The 26,429-nt window shown below is 39.2% G+C and overlaps 1 protein-coding gene across 2 annotated transcripts in view; it reads right to left on the reverse strand.

The window, feature by feature from the left end:
• The window catches only part of LOC123514278 (conserved oligomeric Golgi complex subunit 1-like), a 69,153-nt gene that overhangs the window by 41,414 nt on the left and 1,310 nt on the right, over positions 1 to 26,429 (reverse strand). For both annotated transcript variants that reach the window (XM_045272084.1, XM_045272085.1), the window contains exons 2-7: positions 17,989 to 18,146; positions 17,581 to 17,751; positions 10,577 to 10,751; positions 10,275 to 10,388; positions 9,886 to 10,087; positions 9,191 to 9,335 (exon numbers count right to left, since the gene is read on the reverse strand). In XM_045272084.1, the coding sequence (XP_045128019.1) occupies positions 9,191 to 9,335; positions 9,886 to 10,087; positions 10,275 to 10,388; positions 10,577 to 10,751; positions 17,581 to 17,751; positions 17,989 to 18,113 (932 nt within the window). In that variant the 5' untranslated portion in view covers positions 18,114 to 18,146. The remainder of the gene's footprint in view (positions 1 to 9,190; positions 9,336 to 9,885; positions 10,088 to 10,274; positions 10,389 to 10,576; positions 10,752 to 17,580; positions 17,752 to 17,988; positions 18,147 to 26,429) is intronic.

The raw sequence follows: 26,429 nt of genomic DNA on the forward strand, positions 1-26,429 counted from the left end.
GTCATTTAGATTTTTTAGTAGGTCTTTAACTGACTTCATTTCCTCCTTTTCCCTTCTTGGTCTATATTTTACATTTTTTTCTTTTAGTCCAAAGATAATTACACTTTTTTTTCTGCAATTTCCTTACTAGGTTTTCCTTTTCCTTAGTTGTGTATTACACCCAGCTATCTCTGTGTCCTGTCTCCTTGTCCATTCCTGTCATATCTCTCTTTCATCTGATTGACACACACCATCAACGACATCACTGCTCAGTTTATTCCACTTATCAATGCTCATCAAACTGTATTTTCTCACTCATTTAGACAGATGTCTTCTATTAGCTTTTTTCCATGTCCTCGAGATGATTCTTCACATTTTTCTTCATATCCGGTGACCAGACACAAGCTGCATATTCTAACTTCTTATTACATTAATTTGTGTGTGTGTGTGTGTGTGTGTATTTACCTAGTTATAGTTTTACACCCTCTTTACTCGTGTGGCCCCTCTCCATATCTACACTTATCCAGTTTTTCTTTAAAACTATGCACACTCATTGCTGACACCACTTCTTCACTCAAACTGTTCCATGTCTCAACACATCTTTACGGGAAACTATATATTTTTAACATATCTCAAACATCTTCCCTTCCTCAGCTTCTTACTATGCAATCTTGTGCTTCGAATGTCATATTGTTCTCTCAGGATCAGTTTCTCATTATCCACTTGTTCCATTCCATTGATCAGTGTATTTACCTAGTTGTATTTACCTAGTTGTAGTTTTACAGGGCCTGGGCTTTATGCTCGTGTGGTCCCGTCTCCATATCTACACTTATCCAATTTTTCTTTAAAACTATGTACACTCTTTGCTGACACCACTTCCTCACTCAAACTGTTCCAAGTCTCAACACATCTTTGCAGGAAACTAAATTTTTTAACATCTTTCAGACATCGTCCCTTCCTTAGTTTCTTACTATGCGATCTTGTGCTTCTAAAGTCATATTCTTCTCTCAGGATCAGTTTCTCATTATCCACTTCATCCATTCCGTTAATCAATTTATAAACTTGTATCAGATCCTCTCTCTCTCTCTGCTCCAAGGATGGTAGATCCATTGCCTTTAGTCTCTCCTCATATGTCATCCCTTTAAATTCTGGAACCATTCTTGTAGCCATTTTTGTAGTCTCTAATTTTCTTATGTGTTTCTTTTATGGGGAGTCCACATAACTCCTGCATATTCCAATCTAGGTCTTATTTTAGTACTTATCAATTTCTTCATCATTTCCTTGTCCATATAGTGAAATGCTACTCCAATATTCCTTAGCAAATTATACTCTGAAAATTCTATCAATATGGCTTACCGGTTGATTATTTTCTTCCATTATCACTCCCAAGTCCTTTTCCTTTTTTACTTTTTCTAGTTCTACTCCATCTCCCATCTTATAGATTCCCACTGGTCGTCTTTCACTTTTTCCCATTTCCATGACATGGCTTTTGTCCACATTGAATTCCATCTCCCAATTTTTGCTCCATTTCCAGATCTTGTTTAAGTCTTCCTGTAGCATTTCACAATCCTCTTTTTGCTTAATGACTCTGCACAGTTTTGCATCGTCCGCAAACAGATTTATGTAGCTGTTCACTCCTCTGGCATGTCATTTATATATATGAGAAAAGTATTGGCCCAATACTGACCCCTGTGGCACTCCGCTGTCTACTGTTCTCCACTTGGACTTCATATCTTTAACTATCGTCCTTATTTCTCTCCCCCTTAAGTAATTCTTCATCCATCTCAATGTGCTTCCTTTTAAGCCACCCTTCTCCTCTAACTTCCATAGTAATCTTTCATGTGGCACTTTATTAAACGCCTTTTTTAGATCTAAATAAATACAGTCAACCCATCCCTCTCTCTCTTGTACTTTATCAACTATTCTAGAGTAGAAACTCAATAAATTTGTTACACATGACTGACCTTTTCTAAAACCAAATTGGCTATTTGTGTGTGTGTGTGTGTGTGTGTGTGTGTGTGTGTGTGTGTGTATTTACCTAATTGTATTTACCTAATTGTAACATACGGGAAAAGAGCTATGCTCGTGTTGTCCCGTCTCCATATCTATTAATGTCCAGCTTTTTCTTAAAATCATGAATATTCCTTGCGTTGACCACTTCCACGTCTAAACTATTCCATGCTTCCACCCTTCTATGAGGGAAGCTATATTTTTCACATCTCTCCTATAAGTGGCCATTTTAGTTTTTCCCATGCCCTCTCGACATTCTTCCATTCCACATACACAGATCTTCCCTATCCATTTTTCCATGCCAATCATCACTCTGTATATTGCTATCAGGTCTCCCTTTCTCTTCTGTTTTCCAGGGTTGGAAGTTGCATTCTTTTCAGTCTGTCTTCATAAGTCAAATCTCTTAAGTCAGGCACCATTTTCGTTGCAGCCCTCTGTACTTTCTCTAGTTTCCTTATGTGTTTCTTTAAGTTCGAGCCCACTGTATTGTTGCATATTCAAGCCTCGGTCTTATCATTGCAGTAATTATTTTCTTCATCATTTCTTCATCTAGATATACGAACGCCACTCTTATGTTCCTCAATAAGTTCAATACTTCTCCAATTATTTTGTTTATATGTCTCTCTGGCGATAGGTCATTGGTAATTGTCACCCCAAGGTCTTTTCTTCATGACTGGTTTTATGTCTTCATTTCCTATCTTGTACATACTCCTGATTCTTCTTTCACTCTTGCCAAACTCTATTTTCTTGCATTTTGTCGTGTTGAACTCCATTTGCCATGTACAGCTCCATTTCCATATTCTGTCCAAGTCTTCCTGGAGTAGTTCGCAATCTTTGTCACATCTCACTTTTCTAACAATTTTGCATCGTCTGCAAATAGGCTCACATAACTGGACACCCCATCCACCATGTCATTTATGTAGACTGCGAACATTACTGGTGCCAACACTGATCCCTGTGGAACTCCACTCTCCACCAATCCCCATTCTGATGGTCTGTCCTTAATTATTGTTCTCATTTCTCTTCCTACCAAAAGTCTTCCATCCATTTTAGTAAACTGCCATGCACTCCTCCTACCATTTCAAGTTTCCAGATCAGTCTCTGGTGTGGTACCTTATCAAAGGCCTTTTTTAAATCCAGATATATTCCATCAGCCCAACCATCTCTTTCCTGTATTACATCTATCACCCTCGAATAGTAACATATCAGGTTTGTCGTGCATGAACGCCCTTTCCTAAAACCAAATTGACACTCACAAAGTATGTCATTTTTCTCCAAGAAGTCTGTCCATCTAGTCTTCACCACCCTCTCACACATCTTAGCTACCACACTTGTAAGTGACACTGGTCTATAGTTCAATGGGTCTCTCTTGTTACCTGATTTATAGATTGGGACAATGTTAGCTCTTTTCCAGTCTTGGGGCACTACGCCTTCCCTTAATGAGGCATCAATTACTTCACAAACTTTTTCTGCCAATTGCTCCTGCATTCTCTTAAAATCCATCCTGATACCCCATCAGGTCCCACAGCTTTTCTCACTTCTAAACTCCCCATCATGTTCTTGATCTCCTCCACCGTTACTTGAAACTCCTTCATAATCCCTTTCTGTTCCATTACCAGTGGTTTGTCAAAAGCAGTCTCCTTTGTGAATACCTTCCGAAAGCATCCATTCATAGCCTCTGCCATTTCCTGGGATCTTCACTGTATACTCCATTTACTTCTAAACTTTCAATACTTTCTCTATTTTTGATGTTGTTGTTCACATGTCTGTAAAAAAGCCTTGGTTGGTCTTTACATTTATCAATTATATCCTTTTCTTGTTTCTTTCTTTCTTCTCTTCTAATCAACACATATTCATTTCTTGCTCTTTTGTAACTTTCCCACTGCTTAATCCGTCTTTTCCTTCTCCACCTCTTCCATGCATCCTCTTTTCTTGTTCTAGCCTTTTCACATCTATCGTTAAACCAGTCCTGCTTTCCAACTTCTCTATGTTGTCTTATTGGTACAAATTTTTTCTCACCTTCTTTGTATATTTTTATAAATTCCTTCCACTTTTCATTTGCTCCCTTAGCACTCTTGAATTTCATCCAATTTGTCTCTTGAAAGAATTTCTTTAGGTTTCCAAAATCTGTGTGTGTGTGTGTGTGTGTGTGTGTTACCTAGTTGTAGTTTTACAGGGCCTGGGCTTTATGCTCTGTGGCCCCTCTCCATATCTACACTTATCCAATCTTACTTTAAAAGTATGCACACTCTTGCAGACACTACTTCTTCATTTAAACTGTTCCACGTCTCAATACATCTTTATGGAAACTATATTTTTAACATCTCTCAGACATCTTCCTTTCTCAGCTTTTTACTATGCGATCTTGTGCTTCAATGTCATATTCTTCTCTCAGGATCAGTTTCTCATTATCCACTTGGTCCATTCCGTTGATCAATTTAAAACTTGTATCAGGTCTCCTCTCTCCCTTCTTTGTTCCAGGGTTGGTAGATTCATAGCCTTTAGTCTCTCCTCATATGTCATCCCTTCAAATTCTGGAACCATTCTTGTAACCATTTTTTGTAGTCTCTCCAATTTCCTTATGTGTTTCTTTTTATAAGGGGTCCACACTACTCCTGCATATTCCAATCTGGGTCTTATTAAAGTACTTATCAATTTCTTCATCATTTCTTTGTTCATGTGGTGAAATGTTACTCCAATATTCCTTAGCAAATTATATGTTTCTTTAAAAATTCTATCAATATGGCTTACTGGTTGATTGTTTTCTTCCATCGTCACTCCTAAATCCTTTTCCTTTTTTACTTTCTCCAGTTCTACTCCATCTCCCATCTTATAGATTCCCATGGGTCGTCTTTCACTCTTTCCCATTTCCATGACATGGCTTTTGTTCACATTGAATTCCATTTCCCACTTTTTGCTCCATTCCCATATCTTATTTAAGTCTTCTTGCAGTATTTCACAATCCTCTTTTTGCTTTATAACTCTGCACAGTTTCGTATCATCTTCAAACAGATTTATGTAGCTGTTCACTCCTTCTGGCATGTCGTTAATATAAATGAGGAAAAGTATTGGTGCCAATACTGACCCTTGTGGCACTCTGCCTTCTACTGCTCTCCACTTGGACTTCATATCTTTAACTACCGTCCTTATTTCTCTCCCCCTCAAATAATTTTCTATCCATCTCAATGTGCTTCCTTTTAAGCCACCCTTCTCCTCTAACTTCCATAGTAATCTTGCATGTGGCATTTTGTCAAACGCCTTTTTTAAATCCAAATAAATACAGTCAACCCATCCCTCTCTCTCTTGTACTCTATCAACTATTCTAGAATAGAAACTCAGTAAATTAGTTACACAAGACCGTCTTTTCCTGTGTGTGTGTGTGTGTGTGTGTGTGTGTGTGTGTGTGTGTGTGTGTGTGTGTGTGTGTGTGTGTGTGTGTGTGTGTGTGTGTGTGTGTGTGTGTATTTACCTAATTGTATTTACCTAATTGTAACATACGGGAAAAGAGCTATGCTCGTGTTGTCCCGTCTCCATATCTATTAATGTCCAGCTTTTTCTTAAAATCATGAATATTCCTTGCTGACCACTTCCACGTCTAAACTATTCCATGCTTCCACCCTTCTATGAGGGAAGCTATATTTTTCACATCTCTCCTATAAGTGGCCATTTTAGTTTTTTCCCATGCCCTCTCGACATTCTTCCATTCCACATACACAGATCTTCCCTATCCATTTTTTCCATGCCAATCATCACTCTGTATATTGCTATCAGGTCTCCCTTTCTTCTGTTTTCCAGGGTTGGAAGTTGCATTCTTTTCAGTCTGTCTTCATAAGTCAAATCTCTTAAGTCAGGCACCATTTTGTTGCAGCCCTCTGTACTTTCTCTAGTTTCCTTATGTGTTTCTTTAAGTTCGAGCCCACTGTATTGTTGCATATTCAAGCCTCGGTCTTATCATTGCAGTAATTATTTTCTTCATCATTTCTTCATCTAAATATACGAACGCCACTCTTATGTTCCTCAATAAGTTCAATACTTCTCCAATTATTTTGTTTATATGTCTCTCTGGCGATAGGTCATTGGTAATTGTCACCCCAAGGTCTTTTTCTTCATGACTGGTTTTATGTCTTCATTTCCTATCTTGTACATACTCCTGATTCTTCTTTCACTCTTGCCAAACTCTATTTTCTTGCATTTTGTCGTGTTGAACTCCATTTGCCATGTACAGCTCCATTTCCATATTCTGTCCAAGTCTTCCTGGAGTAGTTCGCAATCTTTGTCACATCTCACTTTTCTTAACAATTTTGCATCGCCTGCAAATAGGCTCACATAACTGGACACCCCATCCACCATGTCATTTATGTAGACTGCGAACATTACTGGTGCCAACACTGATCCCTGTGGAACTCCACTCTCCACCAATCCCCATTCTGATGGTCTGTCCTTAATTATTGTTCTCATTTCTCTTCCTACCAAAAAGTCTTCCATCCATTTTAGTAAACTGCCATGCACTCCTCCTACCATTTCAAGTTTCCAGATCAGTCTCTGGTGTGGTACCTTATCAAAGGCCTTTTTTAAATCCAGATATGTGTGTGTGTGTGTGTGTGTGTGTGTGTGTGTGTGTGTGTGTGTGTGTGTGTGTGTGTGTGTGTGTGTGTGTGTGTGTGTTGTGTGTTTGTGTGTGTGTGTGTGTGTGTGTGTGTGTGTGTGTGTGTGTGTGTGTGTGTGTGTGTGTATTTACCTATTTACCTATTTGTGTATTACAGGGCCGAGCTAAGCTCTCTGTGTCCTGTCTCCTTGTCCATTCCTGTCATATCTCTCTTTCATCTGATTGACACACACCGCGTCAACGACATCACTGCTCAGTTTATTCCACTTATCAATGCTACGATGCGGGAAACTGTATTTTCTCACATCATTTAGACAGATGTCTTTATTAGCTTTTTCCATGTCCTCAGAGATGATTACTTGTGGTCACCTTTATCAACTCTCTGTCCAGTATGTCAATCTTGTTCACCAATTTATACATAGTTATCATGTCTCCTCTTGTTCTTCTCTCTTCTAATGTGGTCAGCCCCAGCTTCCTCAGTCTTTCCTCATAGTCTAACTCCCTGAGTCCTGGTACCATCCTTGTTGCCAGCCTCTGTACCCTTTCTACCTTCTTCACATTTTTCTTCATATGCGGTGACCAGACACAAGCTGCATATTCTAACTGGGGTCTTATTAAGGTAAATAATATCTTCTTCATCATTCCTTCATCTAGGTAGTGGAAGGCAAGGCCAATATTTTGAAGCGTGTTATATGTTTTCCCAAAAATCTTGTTAATGTGTTTCTCCGGTGACAAAGTGTTTTGCACAGTTATTCCTAAGTCTTTTTCCTCATTGGTCTCTTTAATTTTCTCATCACCCAGCCTGTAATCCCAGTTTGGTCTGTATCTACTTCCCACTTTCATAACATGGGTCTTGTCTATATTAAATTCCATCTGCCACTCCTTACTCCACTCATATATTTTATCAAGATCTTCCTGTAACTTGTTACAATCTTCCACATTCCTTACTCTCCTCATAATTTTAGTATCGTCCGCAAACACCACCCTCTGTTCGTATTCCTTCTGTGCTGTTCTCCTTACTTCAACATATCTATTCCTTGCTGTTTTGTAAACTTCTCTTGATAATACATCACTGTTTTGCTTAAGTTTCTTCCATGCCTTTTCTTTGTTCTTTTTTGCTTCTTCACAATTTCTATTAAACCATTGTTTATTATTTAAAGTCCTCTTTCTGTAATATGGCACAAACTTTTTCACAGCAGAGTTATACAAATCCAAAAATTAATCGTATTTCAATTGCATATCCCTTTCCTGGTATACCACGGACCAGTCAATTTCATTAAAGAACTCCCTTATATGGTTATAATTTGCCCTAATATAATTTAATTTTTCCTCCTGCGTTCCACAATCTTATTCGTGCTTAATTCGTATCCAGCTCAAAGCTTAGGACATCATGATCGCTTCTCCCAAGGGACATTTATGTTCAATTTCCTCTTTAGAGAGATGCCCTGGTAAATACCAAATCCAACCTTGCTGCAACATCTTGTCCCCTGCACCTTGTTGGTGATCTCACCCACTGTGTCATCAAGTTATTTGTTGCTACCTTTAACAATTCCTCTGCCCACTCACCACCGTTCACCACTTCGTAGTCTTCCACACTATTTCTTTACAATTAAAGTCTCCGACTATCATCACTCTATCCTTTCTGATGAGTTCTTGCTTCATTCTGTCTAGAGTATTTCTCATCACCATTTGGTACTGTTCATATTCCCAAGCATTGGTTCTGGGTGGTATGTATACTGTTATAATATTAATGTCCCTCTTGCCATCTGTTATAAGCATACTTATCACTTCCTCATTTCTCTTACTATAGTTCACCTCCTTCACTATCAGATCTTCCTTAGTAAGAACCATTATACCACCACCTCCTTTATTTTTCTATCATTTCTCCATACTTTGTAGTGTTTTACAACAAACCAGTCTAGCTTTATTTCGGGCCTTAGCTTTGTTTCCACTACACACATTATGTCCGGTTCCTTATTTCTTAGGTAATCCATACATTCTAGCCTCTTAGACAGAAATCCATCTATATTCATGTAAGTCACTTGTATTCCATTCCTAGTCTCTTTCTTCCATGTAATGTCTATTCCGTCTGTTTTATCCACCACTTCTTTAGCCTCCCATTTCTCATCCTCCAAAAAAACTTGGTCTTTTCCTCCTTTGTTCTTTCGTCATTCCTCTCTTTCACTTCAGTTACAAGCTCTTTCATTTTCATTCGCTCATCCTGTGACATATTTCTTCTTATGTGTGTGTGTGTGTGTGTGTGTGTGTGTGTGTGTGTGTGTGTGTGTGTGTGTGTGTGTGTGTGCACACATGCCATTCATGTAGTACATAGCTATTTACATAATAATAACATTACACAGATTACTTCAACTGTTAGTGGTAACAGGTGTGCAAATTGTGAAGAAATGAAATGTAAAAAAGAATTTTCTAAATCCCTCAGATATCTGGGATTGGCCTCCTCACCAATCAGTTTGACTTATTTAGGGTTACTGTACCTAGAATTCATGAAAGTTGAAGTCATGGGTCATCACAAACTTCATAATGTTGTATATGTATTCATAAGCTATAACACTGAATCTAATACATCACAATTACCTGAAGTTTCTAATTGACTGAGGGAGGAATGACAAATTCAAAGAAGACTCCTGTAGAAGGGAGACAGGAGCTGCACTCTCTCCCTCCCCTTGAACCACTTCCTGCAGCCGCCTCTCCAGCAGGCTCGTTTCTTCACCTCCTTCTGCTGAACATCAATTGTATTCAAATGAGTTTTCTTGCCCAACACAAGACTGAAATTGCTGCTAACTGGCATGAAGTCAACTCATTCATTACAAATAAGACTTGTTTCTCTCATAATGCACAATAATACACATTTAGTGAGTGAAATCATCACAAGTATCATATTTAAAGAGTCTTATAGAAAAATAGATGAACTGAACTTCGAATCAAAGCCATATCAATTCCAGTATTATATATAAAGTAGCACATGGTGAGACTGACATACTAAACAAGGAAAAGTGGTAACTTATGATTTACAGTATTTCATTGATCTATCTCAAGCCTTGGGCCACCTCAAACCTTTGCCCTTTGAGTGGCACAGGTTGCTGTCATGTGCTTCGTATTTCCAGGGATAATAAAAACTAACATCAAGAAACAAAGACACAAACAGCAAACCATCAAAAGAAAGACAGAAAAAGAAAGAAAGAAAAAAAAAAAAGTCATGATAAACACAGTACAATAAAATTAACACCTTAATTCCCCATTCCTCTCTTACGAAACATGAAATAACTTACACACAAATATTGCATACACAATGTTCAAAGTTGCTAAAAATAGCTTGGTGAATTTAGCAATCTGTGTCTTTGCTGTGGCTGAAGGTGTTGAAGTGATGGCGGCCATGAGGGCTTTCCGTCGCAGCCCCAGCACTCGAGATAATGCCTCTGCCCACCCACACCGTTCCACCAGCATTACTGACACCACCGCATCCAACACAGCCTGTATGGCACACAAATGCATGAGATCTTTCTGATTTCTCAAACATATTTTTTGGTAAGTCAGCCCTTTATAGGACCACGTCAACTACTCATGGATTTTAAATATTTGTGGATATCTTACCTAACTCTACAATTGTTAAGAGCTGACCATATTGTATAAAGTATTACAATAGTGAAGTGTATCATACCTGAGTGTCCTCAACTTCTGAACTAATGAGAGAGGAACATCCTCTGACAATGGTGGACTGGAATTGGGTGATGCTCATCCACTGGCGCTCAATGACTGGAAACCATGAGTAAACCTGTAGTGCATCAATAAAATATAAGTATATTGAAAAATGCTGTCAAATTCTTAATGGTCATGATATCCTCCTTATCAGCACTAAAGCACATATTCCATGTCTAGGAAAAGCATATTAAACTAGACTGTGAAATCAGTTAATTTCACCAAAACCACAATTTCTTATCAAAGGCAAGTGTCTCACAGCACCTGGGCAGCAGTGGGAGACAGCTGCAGGGCAGTGTGGGTGTGGTGAGCCAGCAGAAGCAGCTGGCTTGCTGGCAGATACTGGCCATGTTCAGTAAGGCCCCAAAGTGCCTCGGGGACTCCCACCAGCAGCTTCACCTGCACCGCTAAAGAGTAGTGGCTTCCTGATGTAGTTTTTCTGTAAACACACAAACAAACACACAAATATAATAAAACACATGAACAGTATAAATGACCAACAGCACATTAGTTATTTATTAGTTGCTTTAGTGACCTTATTTGTCCATAACTCACCAGATCTTTCACACCCATGATAAAGGCCTCTACATACAAGTAACTCTTGATTTATGCGTGTTTGATTTACGCGTTTTTGTTATAACGCGACCCAAAAAAATATCATAATTAATTCAATTTGCGCAATCGGTTTGCTTATATGCGATTATGCCCAACCGCATTTTCAAACTGAGCGCCAGACACAATTTTAAACTGCGTGCCAGAGAGTTCAGCAGCTGGCCGATAGATGGGAGCTCCGCTCTTCTCGTGCCTCATTTGCAGTCTGCCAGCACTGAGTACAGCCGGAATCTCTTTAATCTGCCTATAATTCACCAAGATGGCCACAGAACGTCCTTCATCTTCTTCTGCATGTAGGGTTATTTTTGATAAGTATATTTTGATAAAGTGGAAAAGCTCAGAGGAAGATGGTGACGGACTGTGGTGTGAGTGGTGAAGGCAGTGACGCAATGAGTGTTGTGTTTACGTATTCTTTGTTTTGTTGTTTTCTCTTATTATTTTTAGCTTTCTCTTATTATTTCTTGCTTTTCCCTTTACTTTAAATACATGGACAATGATGATTCAGACTAGATGATTGAAAAAGGAAATCAACTGTCAAGCATTAGGAATATTACCACTCAAAAAACATAGCAATAAACAACTTGAGGTGCTTCAAAGTTTTAAGTATTTGTTTAAAAGCTGGCCGATAGGTGGGAGCTCCGCTCTTCTCGTGCCTCATTTGCAGTCTGCCAGCACTGAGTACAGATGGAATCTCTTTAATCTGCCTATAATTCACCAAGATGGCCCCAAAACATCTTCATCTTCTTCTGCATGTGGGGTTATTTTTGATAAGTAGATTTTTGATAAAGTGGTAAAGCTCAGAGGAAGATGGTGACTGACTATGGTGTGAGTGGTGAAGGCAGTGACACAGTGAGTGTTGTCTTTATGTATTCTTGTTTTGTTGTTTTCTCTTATTATTTTTTGCTTTCTCTTATTATTTATTGCTTTTCCCTTTACTTTAAATACACTTCTAGTATTTAGAATGGTAAATAATAAAAACATGTTATTTTAGCCAAATAAATAGACTATTTTGTACAAATTTTTTTGGACCACATCCTGCATTCCCCAAATTATTTATTGTTTCTTATGAGAATTCCATGTTTGTTTTATGTGAATTTTGATATACGCGATGCCTCTTGGATTTACAGGTAACTGGATTTACATCTATCGTGTAAATCCAGTTACCTGTACATTTAAGTTTTTTCATTGTAATTGTAAGAGAAAATTAGCTGTGACAAATTACCCCAAAGATTGTAACAACTTACCCTTTGCCCAGGGTTAGTTGTTAGAGTTAACACTGCATCATTAATAGAGGCTGTACTACTTATCACAACATTGTTTTTTTTAATTGGTTTCAATATATATATATATATATATACAGGCAACCCCCATTTAATGAAGGTTCACACAACGAAATTTCGCTACAACAAAGGTTTCATTTTACTTCCATCTGCTCGTTTAACAAACACCAAACTCGCTTTAACGAAGTTTTATCCAGGTAATTTTTTTCCAAATTTGAAAGCCCCACCGTATCACGTAAGCTGACAGGCTTTTGAATACACCAGGAGCTACTGGTACTAAGGTCTGCCTCAGAAGAAATCCTGAGACACCTGTAGAATAAAGATCAAGATCAAGATCAAGCCTTGTGGACAACACACGCACCACTCACTCCCAAGTCAAAACATAACAGCGTCAGCAGCAGATCGTCTTCCCTAGCTCAACTTACCACCAAAACGCCCTGCAATGTGGCCTAGCGTTCCTAAGAAGACCAAGAAGCCTCTTACTCTCGAAATGAAGCTGGATATTACTCACAGACATGAGAGAGGCCAGAAAACTAATAACATTACTCACCTCCATCTTGACTCCATCTATTGTCTACTATTTTCAAGTCAGCAGACTCTATTAAGAAGGCTGGCGAGACCATATCTTCCTTGCAAGCTAAAAGAACCACCTGAACTCGGAACTCTACAATGGATAAAATGGAAAGCCTTGTGGAAATGTGGTACATAAGATTTGTATGCGATACAATGATGCGCACTTTATTTACATTCCACAGGTTGCCGGTTAGTGTCTTTCCCGCTTCACTCTCCCTCCCTTCATAAAGTTAAGATCAACATTATAAAGTTACGTACATACATACATTAGTGTAGATTATAATGACTTAAATTAAACTACCTAAATGTTTAAATTCATAATTTTTACTTTCATTAAACCTTTTACTGTACTATGATGCACTCTCGCTTTGCTTACTCTCAATGGAAGTTCAAATCAGGGGTTAAACTTGTTATAATCTGTTAAACGCAGTTTCGCTAAGTGTTTTTAGGAGCGTAACCCCTTCGTTAATTGCCAGTATATATATATATATATATATATATATATATATATATATATATATATATATATATATACAACCCCATTTAACGAAGGGTTACGTTCTAAAACACTTCGTTAAGCGAAACTGTTAAACCGATTATAACAAGTTTAACCCCTGATTTGAACTTCCATTGAGAGTAAGCAAAGCGAGAGTGCATCATAGTACAGTAAAAGGTTTAATGAAAGTAAAATTATGAAGTTAAACATTTAGGTAGTTTAATTTGTCATTATAATGTACACTAATGTATGTATGTATGTAACTTTATAATGTTGATGATCTTAATTCTATGAAGGAGGAAGAGTGAAACGGAAAGACACTAACCGGCAACCTGTGGAATGTAAACAAAGTGCGCATCATTGTACTGCATACAAAACTTATGTACCACATTTCCACAAGGCTTTCCATTTTATCCATTGTAGAGTCAAGAGTTCAGGTGGTTCTTTAGCTTGCAAGGAAGATACTCTCACCAGCTTCCTTAATAGAGTCTGCTGACTTGAAAATAGAGACAGTATAATATGGAGTCAAGATAGTGGCCAGCACTGCTATAGTTTTCTGGCCTCTCTCATGTCTATGAATAATATCTAGCTTCATTTGGAGAGTAAGAGACTTCCTGGTCTTCTTACGAACACTAGGCCAATTGCAGGGCGTTTTGGTGGTAAGTTGAGCTAGGGAAAACAAGCTGCTGCTGAGGCTGTTATGTTTTGACTGGGGAGTGAGTGTTGCACGTGTTGCCCACGAGAGGCTTGATCTTGATCTTGATCTTTATTCTATAGGTGTCCCAGGATTTTTCCTGAGGCAGGCCTTAGTACCAGCAGCTCCTGGTGTATTCAAAAGCCTGTCAGCTTGCGTGATATGGTGGGGCTTTCAAATTTTGAAAAAAATTACCTGGATAAAACTTCGTTAAAGCGAGTTTGGTGTTCGTTAAACGAGCAGATGGTAGTAAAATGAAACCTTCGTTGTAGCGAAATTTCGTTGTGTGAACCTTCGTTAAACGGGGTTGCCTGTATATATATATATATATATATATATATATATATATATATATATATATATATATATATATATATATATATATATATATATATATATATATATATATATATATATATATATATATATATATATATATATATATATATATACACACAGTAAGTCCTCGTTATATGGTAGTTCTTTATCCGGTAAATTCATAGTTACGGTATTTGGAAATTACTACACTCGATTCAATATACGGTAAGAAAAATTCACAGATATGGTATCCGCTCATGTCATCCGGGAGGGCCCAGTGCAGGGAAGCAGGGGTGATGACAAGCTAGACAAGGCATCACAGGAGGCAGAAAAAGAGGGAGACAAGGAAGAAGATCCTGTGCGTGGCCTGGACATCAAAACTCTTAGAGAATGTCTCGGTGGTATCAAAAAAGCTCTGGAAACCCTGAAGGAATGTGACCCAAATCCTGCCAGGAGTAGCAAAGTGACTCATGATGTAGAGAAAAGTGTCAAGATTTATCAAGAAATCTATGATGAAAAAACAAGAAAAACTAAACAGTCCTCCATCTACTCGTTCTTCAAACCAGTCAGACATGCCGTCCCTGTCACACCTGCCGACCCTGCTACGGCTGGCCTTTTCACATCTGCTGCCGATGGTTTTACAGCTGGCCCTTCCTCCATACCAGTGAAATGTGCCGACCCTGCTACAGCTGATCCTTCCACATCTGCCTCGGACAGTGCAGATGACGACGTCTTATCCTCGTCTGCACACTCAGTGGAAGATGAGTAAGGGCTGAAATCCCTACTGTCCCTTAACCCCTTCGCGCCGGATGTTAAAAAAGCCCGCCTGTATGATATACGGGTGGTAGTGCTGCGAAATTCGTGGTTAGGGTGGTTTTTCATCGGTCAAATCAGCATTTCTTCGAATTATGAATCAATTTTTCCCATAAGATACTTAAGAATTAGGGGGATAGGGACCAACCTCCAGCCTAGATCCCCGCAAAACATCACTATAACCTCTAAAAAATACTAACTTAGACTAAATCAGTACTATTAAAGGGTTCATTTATATTAACTTTTTTTATTAAACACATTAGGGTGCTGTACAGTACATTTTTGGAAATAAAAACACTTGCAGTGGTCTCGCGGTACTTGTCCCTATTCTTCCAAATTGTTGATACTGTTGATCTAGGGACACCCATTTGCACTGCAACGACACTATGAGCTATACCTGCCTCACACTTTCTTATAAGCTGAAGCTTATCTTTGAAAGGCAGGAAATTGTGCTTCTTAAGGCTGGGGCTGGAGTTGCTTTCCATAGTCTTGAATCAGATGAAACACACGTTTTCCTCCAGCATCAATTTTTAGTCAAATTAAGATATATGGTTTCTAATTAACACTTTTATAATAAAAACTAATTTTCTTGTTAATTGGAATGATGTTATAATCTCAAATCAATAGAATCTTGATAAGTAGATGTAAATATATTTGTATGCATATACAGGTAACCCCCGTTTAACGAAGGGTCACACAACAAAATTTCGCTACAATGAAGGTTTCGTTTTACTACCATCTGCTCGTTTAACGAACACCAAACTCGCTTTAACAAAGTTTTATCTACGTAATTTGTTCTAAATTTGAAAGCCCCACCGTATCATACAAGCTGACAGGTTTTTGAACACATCAGGAGCTGCTGGTACTAAGGCCTGCCTCAGGAGAAATCCTGAGACACCTGTAGAATAAAGATCAAGATCAAGCCTCTCGTGGATAACACAGGCGCTGCCGATACAAAGGCCTGACTCAGAAGAAATTCTGCGTCACCTGTAGCATCAAGATCAAGATCAAAATCACGCGCACCACTCTTTCCCCAGTCAAAACATAACAGCGTCACCAGCAGCTCATCATCCCTAGTTCAACTTACCACCAAAACGCCCTGCAATGTGGCCTAACGTTCCTAAGAAGACCAGGAAGTGTCTTAATCTCGAAGTGAAGCTATGTATTATTCACAGACACGAGAGAGGCCAGAAAACTGATAACATTGCTGGCCACCATCTTGACTCCATCTACTGTCTACTATTTTCAAGTCAGCAGACTCTATTAAGAAGGCTGGTGAGACCGTATCTTCCTTGAAAGCTAAAAGAACCGCCTGAACTCGTGACTCTACAATGGATAAAATGGAAAGCCTTGTGGAAATGTGGTACATAAGCTTTGTATGCGGTACCATGATGCGCACTTTGTTTACATTCCACAGGTTGCTGGTTAGTGTCTTTCCCATTTCAATGTCCCTCCCTTCATAAAGTTAAGATCATCAACATATAAAGTTACGTACATACATACATTAGTGTACATTATAATGACTTAAATTAAACTACCTAAATGTTTAACTTCATCATTTTTACTTTCATTAAACCTTTTACTGTACTATGATGCACTCTCGCTTTGCTTACTCTCAATGGAAGTTCAAATCAGGGGTTAAACTTGTTATAATAGGTTCGCTTAACGAAGTTTCGCTTAACGAAGTGTTTTTTAGGAATGTAACCTCTTCGTTAAACGGGGGTTGCCTGTATATGTGTGTGTATATATATATATATATATATATATATATATATATATATATATATATATATATATATATATATATATATATATTGGTGAACCAAAACCATTTTCCCCAAAGGAATAGAATAGATTAGCCTGTTTCTGGAAGGGCTGCACCCTGTAGTCCCTGCAACAAGTATCCTGTATAAAACACTTTTGTGCACCTCTCAGCAGAAATAAAGAAAGGATCATCATTGCCATAATAACGGCGTCTAACTGACACCAAGACGACACACGCTAACCTTCCTGAAGACGTTTGTCATGCATCACTAACTGTCCTGAAGGTGAAGTGCATCTGTGCTGTAATCTGCTGTGATGACAACATGGCAGCCCAAACAAACATCTTGTGGAATCTCGTGATTCCCAAGATTTGTCATACCAGCAAAGCATCTCGACATCATGTTATTTAACATAATTCGCATTATTTGAAAAATTCCTAGGGTTTTTTACATGTTATTTCAAAATCACACAATCTGAACACACATAAATCAAGAACGTAAACTTTTCTTACCTAAAAACAATAACAAAAAATTTGGGTGTTTTTTGTGGGAGGATGGAGTGGATTAATGGCATTTCAATTAATTTCAATAGGGAAAATTTATTTGAGTTACAAGCAAGTTAAGACAAGCTCAGTCACACAATGAATTAAACTCATAAGTCAAGGTACTACTGTATTTCCAATGGTGTATATACAATATTTTGAGAAAGAGAGGCTAACCTTTCTACTCCATTAGCATGAGTGCTCTGTGTCTTAAAGCCAATGAGGCCACGCTGCTGCAAGCTTTCACACAGGCCTTCCATGGTCTTGATGTTATTGCAGATTGCTTTGGCACTATTCTGCATCTCAGCAATGGTGTCGGCCGCCTCTATAAGATCTCGATACCTTTCACTAGAAAGAGTACAAAATATTAGTAAAACTGGAATATCATTATTGTACTTGCAACAACCTCCAATGATTAATACTATAATCTTTGCAGAACAATTTGTAAATCAGCATCCACATGGCAGTTTCCATCAGGCTCACTCTAAAGTAAATAGAATTTTTATATGCTCCTTTTTCAAGAATGCATCTTGTGTTAAGAAGACAACCAGTCCTGTGAGAAAATTTACCACACAGAACACTAACCCAACCATGACTCGCAGATCTTCCTTCTTGCACTCAATGTCAGCGCGAGTCTTGTTGAGGAGCTCCTGTACTTGTGTGATGGAGTGCTGCTCAAAAAGCAACGTCACTTCATCCTCACTTGCCATCTTGTCTCCAGCTCTGGTGCTTTCAATCTGCAACTAAACAATTCACTTTGCATACACATGAATATTATGTATTAGAAATAAATGTCTTAACCATTCTGATTCAACCCCTAAATAATGTGGATATTCCTCACAGATGCTCCTCACAACTGGGCTACTATTGACAATTCAACAAAAATATGGCATTTTTATCAATTCTGCCTTGATCAATTACTTAAAACTAAAACATAACAGCATTACATTTATCAATCCTTCCTCTTCAATCTCCCCACAAACCTGCACTCTCTAAGTGATGTGGTTTCTCTGTGTAAAGTGATGATATTAAATCAGGACCTCAGAACTATAGGGGCTCAAGTACTGCTATGATATTAAATGAGGACCTCATAACTATAGGGGCTCAAGCACTGCCTCCCCAATTTTTGAGGTATTCTTATCTGCGGAATTGACAATTCTTCCTCTGTCTGGCTATGTTGTTTGCCACACTGTTTTCTGACCTCAATAAGGTTGAAAGTCTTGTAGAGGCCAGTGAACTCACAACCTATCCATTTGGGAATCACGTGTTGCGTTTGGTGGTCGAGCCTAGTGGCATGTCAATTTAGAACCAGACAGGCTCAAGGTTAGCGGGAGTCAGCTAGCCAATGAGAGCACACGATGCACAGCCTATACCCATCTCTCATCCAATCAGCAACTTTTTCCATAAGAAATGCATCACCCTAGGCCAATCACAGCACTATGTACAGCAAGGATCTCCTGTCCTTCATTACTCATACCAAGTCCCAGTACTTCCGGGATATCGCGGCACAGCACGATGCTTTGCAGCATAAGGGAGGAGAGGGGGCAGGTGACAGTGAATACAAAGGGATTGAAGACAAGTTGATGGAGTATGATGAAGAATAGTAACTTAACTGCCTCCTCCCCCCAGCCTTCAACTTCTTTAGTGGATGTAAATACAGTAACATTAAGAGAGAATACAGATTGTTCATACACAGTCTTTTCCTTTGACCAAGTGTTAAGCCTTTTTATGTATAGAGCTTAATTTTGTTTGGGTAGCAGGCCACTGTAGATTCTGTAGACCCACATGAAGTTATTAAGTTTATTGTTTTTATCTGTTGTTCAGCTGAGCGGTTTCACTGGTAGTTTTGGTGTTCTTAAGCAACCCAGGTTTAGAAGGAAAACTCAGAATATAAAAAGTTTCTATATTATGTACAAATTTACAAGTGCTGTCCTCACACACGTACAAGTACATGCGGAAAGTGTGGTTTAAACTCGGGTAAGTGTTTGTAATGTCACTGAGTTCACATAGTCACTTAATTCCCGCAGCACACAGGTTAGACACACAACACACTTGACACACCCAAACACTTCCCAGTCGCTGGCTATACTCTATCTTCTCCACCGGTGCCCATCGCTCCCAGCCTTAAGGTGCTGACGCAGGGCGTCAGTCATGTGACAAGGGAAAATCTCAACTGGGTGTATTGTGTCGTTCATTACATTTATTTCTCGCTGGTAGTGATACCTAGACAAAATGTATCCTACTTATGAAGATTATATTAATTTGTTTTATTTATCTGAGTCAATCATGAATGCAACAATTACTTGATTTGTTTTATAAAATAAAGAAGTGCCTGCAACCCCTTTTTAAGGAAAAGGCGAAGTCAGCATTCAGAGGTGTTGCACCACATTACGAAAGATTGCATCAGATTTCTATAATGATTGATATACTTATGTACAATGGGTCCTACCTATCCTATGGCAGGTACACAAGTGCCACCTGTTAATCCTTTGTTTTACTATCATTATTAAGTTATTTTCTTAACGACTTCCTCTAACATCTCATTAATCATCCTTCAATTTGTTGCATTCTTTAAGTAACTATTGTACTGTAGTATTTTTCCATACACTTAGCCTATGATGCTGTTCTTTTATATAGTTTATTGTTGTACTATTAAATCATTTGCTTCAGTTAGAAATTTTATCAAGGTTTAAATCACAAGTCATGCAATGAAATGTATGAAAACTTGAGGGGGGGGTGGTTACAATTTACATGCCAGTGTGCAAATTCTTTTTTAATTCTGGGTCAAAAAAATTCTGAAGAGCAAGGTTTTTGTCTGAAACTTGATTGAAGTCAATATCTTTTTTTGGAAGTGAAGTTATTGTTCATAAACTTTAGATGCATTTTCTCAGTTTTTAAAAGATGGCACTTTTTTCAGCCCCATTGGTTACAAGGCCCTCAAATAGCCTTTGGCACTTTTGCAGCCTGTGTTCAGATGATAGCATTCCATGTTTATGTAGCAATCTAGATCTGTACACTAGGTGGTAGTGTGTAGTGAGTAATAGTGGCAAGGCATAGAGGCTGATGGTGTCACAGATGCACTCAGGCCACCCAGGGACAGAGGAACAGACTTAAACAGGCTTGCTGATACTATATATATATATTTGAAACTACACCACAAACGAAAACACTGTGCCAATGGCACCCACACACATGGCAGTAGACACCTACCGAAACAATAACTTACTTCCAGTAAGATCTAATAGCACTAGTTCAGGAGGTGCTGTGAACCTTCCATTAAAGCTAGTTGTGATCTCGTTGAATGTTTCCCTTTGTGTATCACAACTCAAGGGGGTAGTCACAGCCTACCCTCTAAAGACAGCTCTCCTTCTTCACACAAAACTACATGCACTTACCACACATACACCCTTCACTCCAAATCAAAATCTAAAGGAAAAATGGGACCCCAAATAAACAATGCCTCGGAGTCCCCCTCTGGGGAGGGGACCAAAAATGTCCCCAGGTCGGACACCTCTCCTGTTGAAGACCACAAATGCCTTGGCACCTCCCTCAAGTTTTTCTACATTAACTTCTGCAACATTCGCAGTCTTAGATCTAATTTTCAATCTGTGGAACACCACCTCTCCTCTACTAAACCTCATCTTTTCCTCACCGAAACACAGCTATCTGAGGCAACTGACAGTAGCCCCTTCTCTGTTCCCTCCTACTTTCTCTATTCTCATTTTCATTCCAAAGCTGGATGTTGCGTCTATGTACGCAACGACTTAACTTGCTCTCGTGCCCACGCTCTTGAGTCTTCCGAATTTTCCACCATCTGGCTACGACTTAACAGTCACTCTCAAACTAAATTCATCTGTGCTGTTTATCTCTCCCCTAACTCTTCTGACTATAGTAATTTCTTCGACTACTTAACTTCTAAAGTGGAGCACATTCTGTCCCTCTACCCTTTCGCTGAGATTTCCATTCTTGGAGATTTCAATGTTCACCACCAGCTTTGGCTTTCCTCTCCCTTCACTGACCACCCTGGTGAACTAGCCTTCAACTTTGCTATCCTCCATGACCTAGAGCAACTGGTGCAACACCCTACTTGTATTCCTGACCGTCTTGGAGACACGCCCAACATTCTTGATCTCTTCCTCACCTCTAACCCTTCTGCTTATGCTGTCACCCTTTCATCTCCGTTGGGCTCCTCCGATCACAATCTCATTTCTGTATCTTGTCCTATTTTTCCAATCCCTCCGCAGGATCCCCAAAGCGAAGGTGCCTCTGGCGTTTTGCCTCTGCCAGTTGGGGGGACCTGGGGAGGTATTATGCTGATTTTCCCTGGAATGATTATTGCTTTCGTGTCAGAGACCCATCTCTTTGTGCTGAACGCATAACAGAGGTGTTAGTATCTGGCATGGAGGCGTACATTCCTCATTCTTTTTCTCAACCTAAACCTTCTAAACCTTGGTTTAACTCAGCCTGTTCTCGTGCTATACGTGATAGAGAGGATGCCCACAAAAGGTACTTGAGCCTTCCATCTCCTGAATCTCATGCACTTGATATCTCTGTCCGGAATCATGCCAAGTCTGTTCTTCAACTTGCCAAATACTCTTTCATAAATAGGAAATGTCAAAATCTTTCAAACTCGTGACTTCTGGCATCTAGCCAAAAACATCTCAAATAATTTCACTTCTTCATCTTTCTCTCCTTTATTTCATCCTGATGGCACCACTGCCATCTCTTCTGTCTCTAAAGCTGAACTCTTTTCTCAAACTTTTGCTCACAACTCCACCTTGGACGATTCTGGGCTTGTCCCTCCCTCTCCTCCTCCCTCTGACTATTTCATGTCTACAATCAAAATTCTTCGTAATGATGTTTTCCATGCCCTTGCTGGCCTAAACCCTCGGAAGGCTTATGGACCTGATGGGGTCCCTCCTATTGTTCTCAAAAACTGTGCTTCTGTGCTTGCACCTTGCCTGGCCAAACTCTTCCAACTTTGTCTATCGACCTGTACCTTTCCTTCCTGCTGGAAGTTCGCCTACATTCAGCCTGTTCCTAAAAGGGTGACCGTTCTAACCCCTCAAACTACCGTCCTATAGCTTTAATCTCTTGCTTGTCTAAAGTTTTTGAATCTATCCTGAATAGGAAGATTCTCAAACATCTGTCACTTCACAATCTTCTGTCTGATCGCCAGTATGGCTTCCGTCAAGGTCGCTCTACTGGTGATCTTCTGGCTTTCCTTACTGAGTCTTGGTCATCCTCTTTTAGAGATTTCGGTGAAACTTTTGCTGTTGCGTTAGACATATCAAAAGCTTTTGATAGAGTCTGGCATAAAGCTTTGATTTCAAAACTGCCCTCCTACAGCTTCTATCCTTCTCTCTGCAACTTTATCTCAAGTTTCCTTTCCGACCGCTCTATTGCTGCTGTGGTAGACGGCTACTGTTCTTCTCCTAAACCTATTAATAGTGGTGTTCCTCAGGGTTCTGTCCTGTCACCCACTCTCTTTCTATTATTCATTAATGACCTTCTTAACCAAACTTCTTGCCCTATCCACTCCTACGCTGATGATACCACCCTACATCTTTCCACGTTCTTTCAGAGACATCCAACCCTTCAGGAAATCAACAGATCACGCGGGGACACCACAGAACACCTGACTTCCGATCTTTCTAAGATTTCCGATTGGGGCAGAGAAAATCTAGTAGTTTTCAATGCCTCAAAAACTCAATTCCTCCATCTATCAACTCGACACAACCTCCCAGACAACTATCCCCTCTTCTTCAATAACACTCAACTGTCTCCCTCTTCCACAATGAAATATCCTCGGTCTGTCCTTTGCTCATAATCTTAACTGGAAACTTCACATCTCATCTCTTGCTAAAACAGCTTCTATGAAGTTAGGTGTTCTGAGGTGTCTCCGCCAGTTTTTCTTGCCTCTTCAACTGCAGGAAGGAGGCAGAGAACATTAAAGACCTACAGAAATAAGTAAGAGCTATGGATTGGAACTAAATAAGGAAAAAAGCTGCTTAATGCTTTTTAATGTTAGAGAAGAGATAAATGAGATTGAAGGGATAAAGGTCACAAATACAATGAAATACCTAGGCATAAACACAACAAACCAGAAAGACTGCTTTAGAGAACATAAAAGAGAAATCATTAAGAAAGCACAGAAAATGCCCAACCTAACATATAGTATTATCCTGAAAAGTTGCAATAAGTTGATGATAAGGAAAACCTATTGGAAATCAGTGGTGATGCCAATGCTGCTTCATGGAGTGTGTGCTAGACTTTAACAAAAAAGAAATAAGAAAATTACAAAGCATAGAAAATTCAGTATTTGGAATGATATTTGGAGCTAGAAGGTACACAGCAGAAGGTATAAGAGGGGAAATGAGAGCATCACTTTTTGAAATAAAAATAATGAAAAACAGATTGACCTACATCCAAAGCACACTCCCAGGGGGAAGAAATTAAACTGGAGATAAAATGATGAAGAATGGTATAACTTGCAGAGTAGATGCTTGGTCCATGTACAGAATGAAAATTTTTAAGAAAATAGGGATTAGCATCCATCAGCTAGAAAGGATGAAAAAAAGAGAAGTGGAAGAGAGTTTGCAGCAGTGGGACACAACAGATGGCACAAAGGAATGGCACATTCATGTACACAGGCAGTGCAAGGGGGGAGATGGGGGGCTGACCATATGTACAACAGACCCACATCAATTATCCTCTTCCAGGCAAGAATAAAAAGCCTTCTTCTGCATGACAGAGTAGGCTTCCTCCAGGGAGGAGACATGGCATGCCCAGTGTGTGGTGGGGAGAGGGAGGACTTAGAACACTTCCTGTTGTACTGCAAAGGGTATAGAGAAGACAGAAAGTGAATGAGAAAACTGCAGCAATCATATCAGTTTGCTTACATTCAGCCTGTTCCTAAAAAAGGGTGACCGTTCTAACCCCTCAAACAACCGTCCTATAGCTTTAATCTCTTGCTTGTCTAAAGTTTTTGAATCTATCCTGAATAGGAAGATTCTCAAACATCTGTCACTTCACAATCTTCTGTCTGATCGCCAGTATGGCTTCCATCAAAGTCGCTCTACTGGTGATCTTCTGGTGTTCCTTACTGAGTCTTGGTCATCCTCTTTTAAGAGATTTCGGTGAAACTTTTGCTGTAGCGTTAGACATTAAAAGCTTTTGAGTATGGCATAAAGCTTTGATTTCAAAACTGCCCTCCTATGGCTTCTATCCTTCTCTCTGCAACTTTATCTCAAGTTTCCTTTCTGACTGTTCTAGTGTTGCTGTGGTAGACGGCCACTGTTCTTCTATTATTCTATTATTCATTAATGACCTTCTTAACCAAACTTCTTGCCCTATCCCCTCCTACACTGATGATACCACCTTACATCTTTTCACATCCTTTCAGAGACAACCCACCCTTAAGGAAGTCAACAGATCACGCAGGGATGCCACAGAACGCATGACTTCTGATCTTTCTAAGATTTCCGACTGGGGCAGAGAAAATCTAGTAGTTTTCAATGCCTCAAAAACTCAATTCCTCCATCTATCAACTCGACACAAACTTCCAGACAACTATCCCCTCTTCTTCAATGACACTCAACTGTCTTCCTCTTCCACAATGAATATCCTCAGTCTGTCCTTTGCTCATAATCTTAACTGGAAACTTCACATCTCATCTCTTGCTAAAACAGCTTCTATGAAGTTAGGTGTTCTGAGGCATCTCTGCCAGTTTTTCTTGCCCCTTCAACTGCTTACTCTGTATAAGGGCCTTATCTGCCTGTGTATGGAGAACTCTTCGCCTGTTTTGGGGGTTTCCAGTCACAGTTTTACTAGATAGGGTGGAATCAAAAGCTTTTCATCTCATCAACTCCCCTCCTCTAACTAATTGTCTTCAGTCTCTTTCTCACTGCTGAAATGTTGCATCTCTTTCTATGTTTTATCGCTTTTTTGAAGCTAACTGTTCTACTGATCTTGCTAACTGCATGCCTCCCCTCCTCCTGTGGTCTCACTGCACAAGGCTTTCTTCTTCCTCTCATTCCTATTCTGGCCAACTCTCTAACACAAGAGTTAACCAGTACGCTCAATCATTCATCCCTTTCACTGGAACTCCCTCCCTTCATCTGTATTTCCAAATTCCTACGACTTGTCTTCTTTTAAGAGGGAGGTATCGAGGCATTTGCTCCCTAATTTTGGCTGACACATTCCACTTTTTAGAGAGCCAGCATTCAAGTGGGCCTTTTTTTTATCTTTTTTTTTTTTTTTGCCCTTTGGCTGTCCCTCTTCCCTACATAAAAAAAAGAACAAATAATAAAAAAGTGTATTATTTTAATTAGAAAATATACAAAAAATATATTAAATTACTTTTGGAAAATAAGAGAAAAGAAACTACAGCAACTTAGTTAATGAAAGGAAAGGAGTAATAGATAAAAGTTGACAGTGAAAGAAAAGGAGAAAAAAAAATTGATAGTGAAAGAAAAGGAAAATATAGATAAAACTTTATATTGAAAGAAAAGAAAATATAGATAAAAGTTCACAGTGAAAGGAAAGAAGAAAATAGAGTAAAGTGAATTTTGAAAAAAAGGAGTAAAACCAGCAACAACCAAGGTGACTAAACTGCGTCAGGGAGCCGTTGCAAAGGCTATCCCCCAACTCTACATCCGATCGGATCCAATACCGCTTTCTTTTTTTCTTTTTTTTTTTGGTCTACAGCGTCTTGAAGAGTATGAGAAGCGCTGTTCAGCTTCCATCCATTAGTGGCACAGGCAATTTTATTTACAGAGGTACCCATATTAGGGCCCATATCACCACCCAAGCACATCTTTGGTGTAAGGCAATTACACATCCACCTAGAACCTGGGTATCACAGTGTCATGTAAGTAACTTTAAACCACTCAACAAATAGCAAAGTTTCAAGGTGGTACGTGGTAGGATTCGAACCTACGCATGGTCTTTGCCCAATCCCATGCTCACCACCTTAATGCTTGCTGGACTCTGTTTCTGACACAATTCTGAGTTTTCCAAAGCAT

This window comes from Portunus trituberculatus, chromosome 37, assembly GCF_017591435.1.
Source record: "Portunus trituberculatus isolate SZX2019 chromosome 37, ASM1759143v1, whole genome shotgun sequence".
Lineage (NCBI taxonomy): Eukaryota > Metazoa > Arthropoda > Malacostraca > Decapoda > Portunidae > Portunus > Portunus trituberculatus.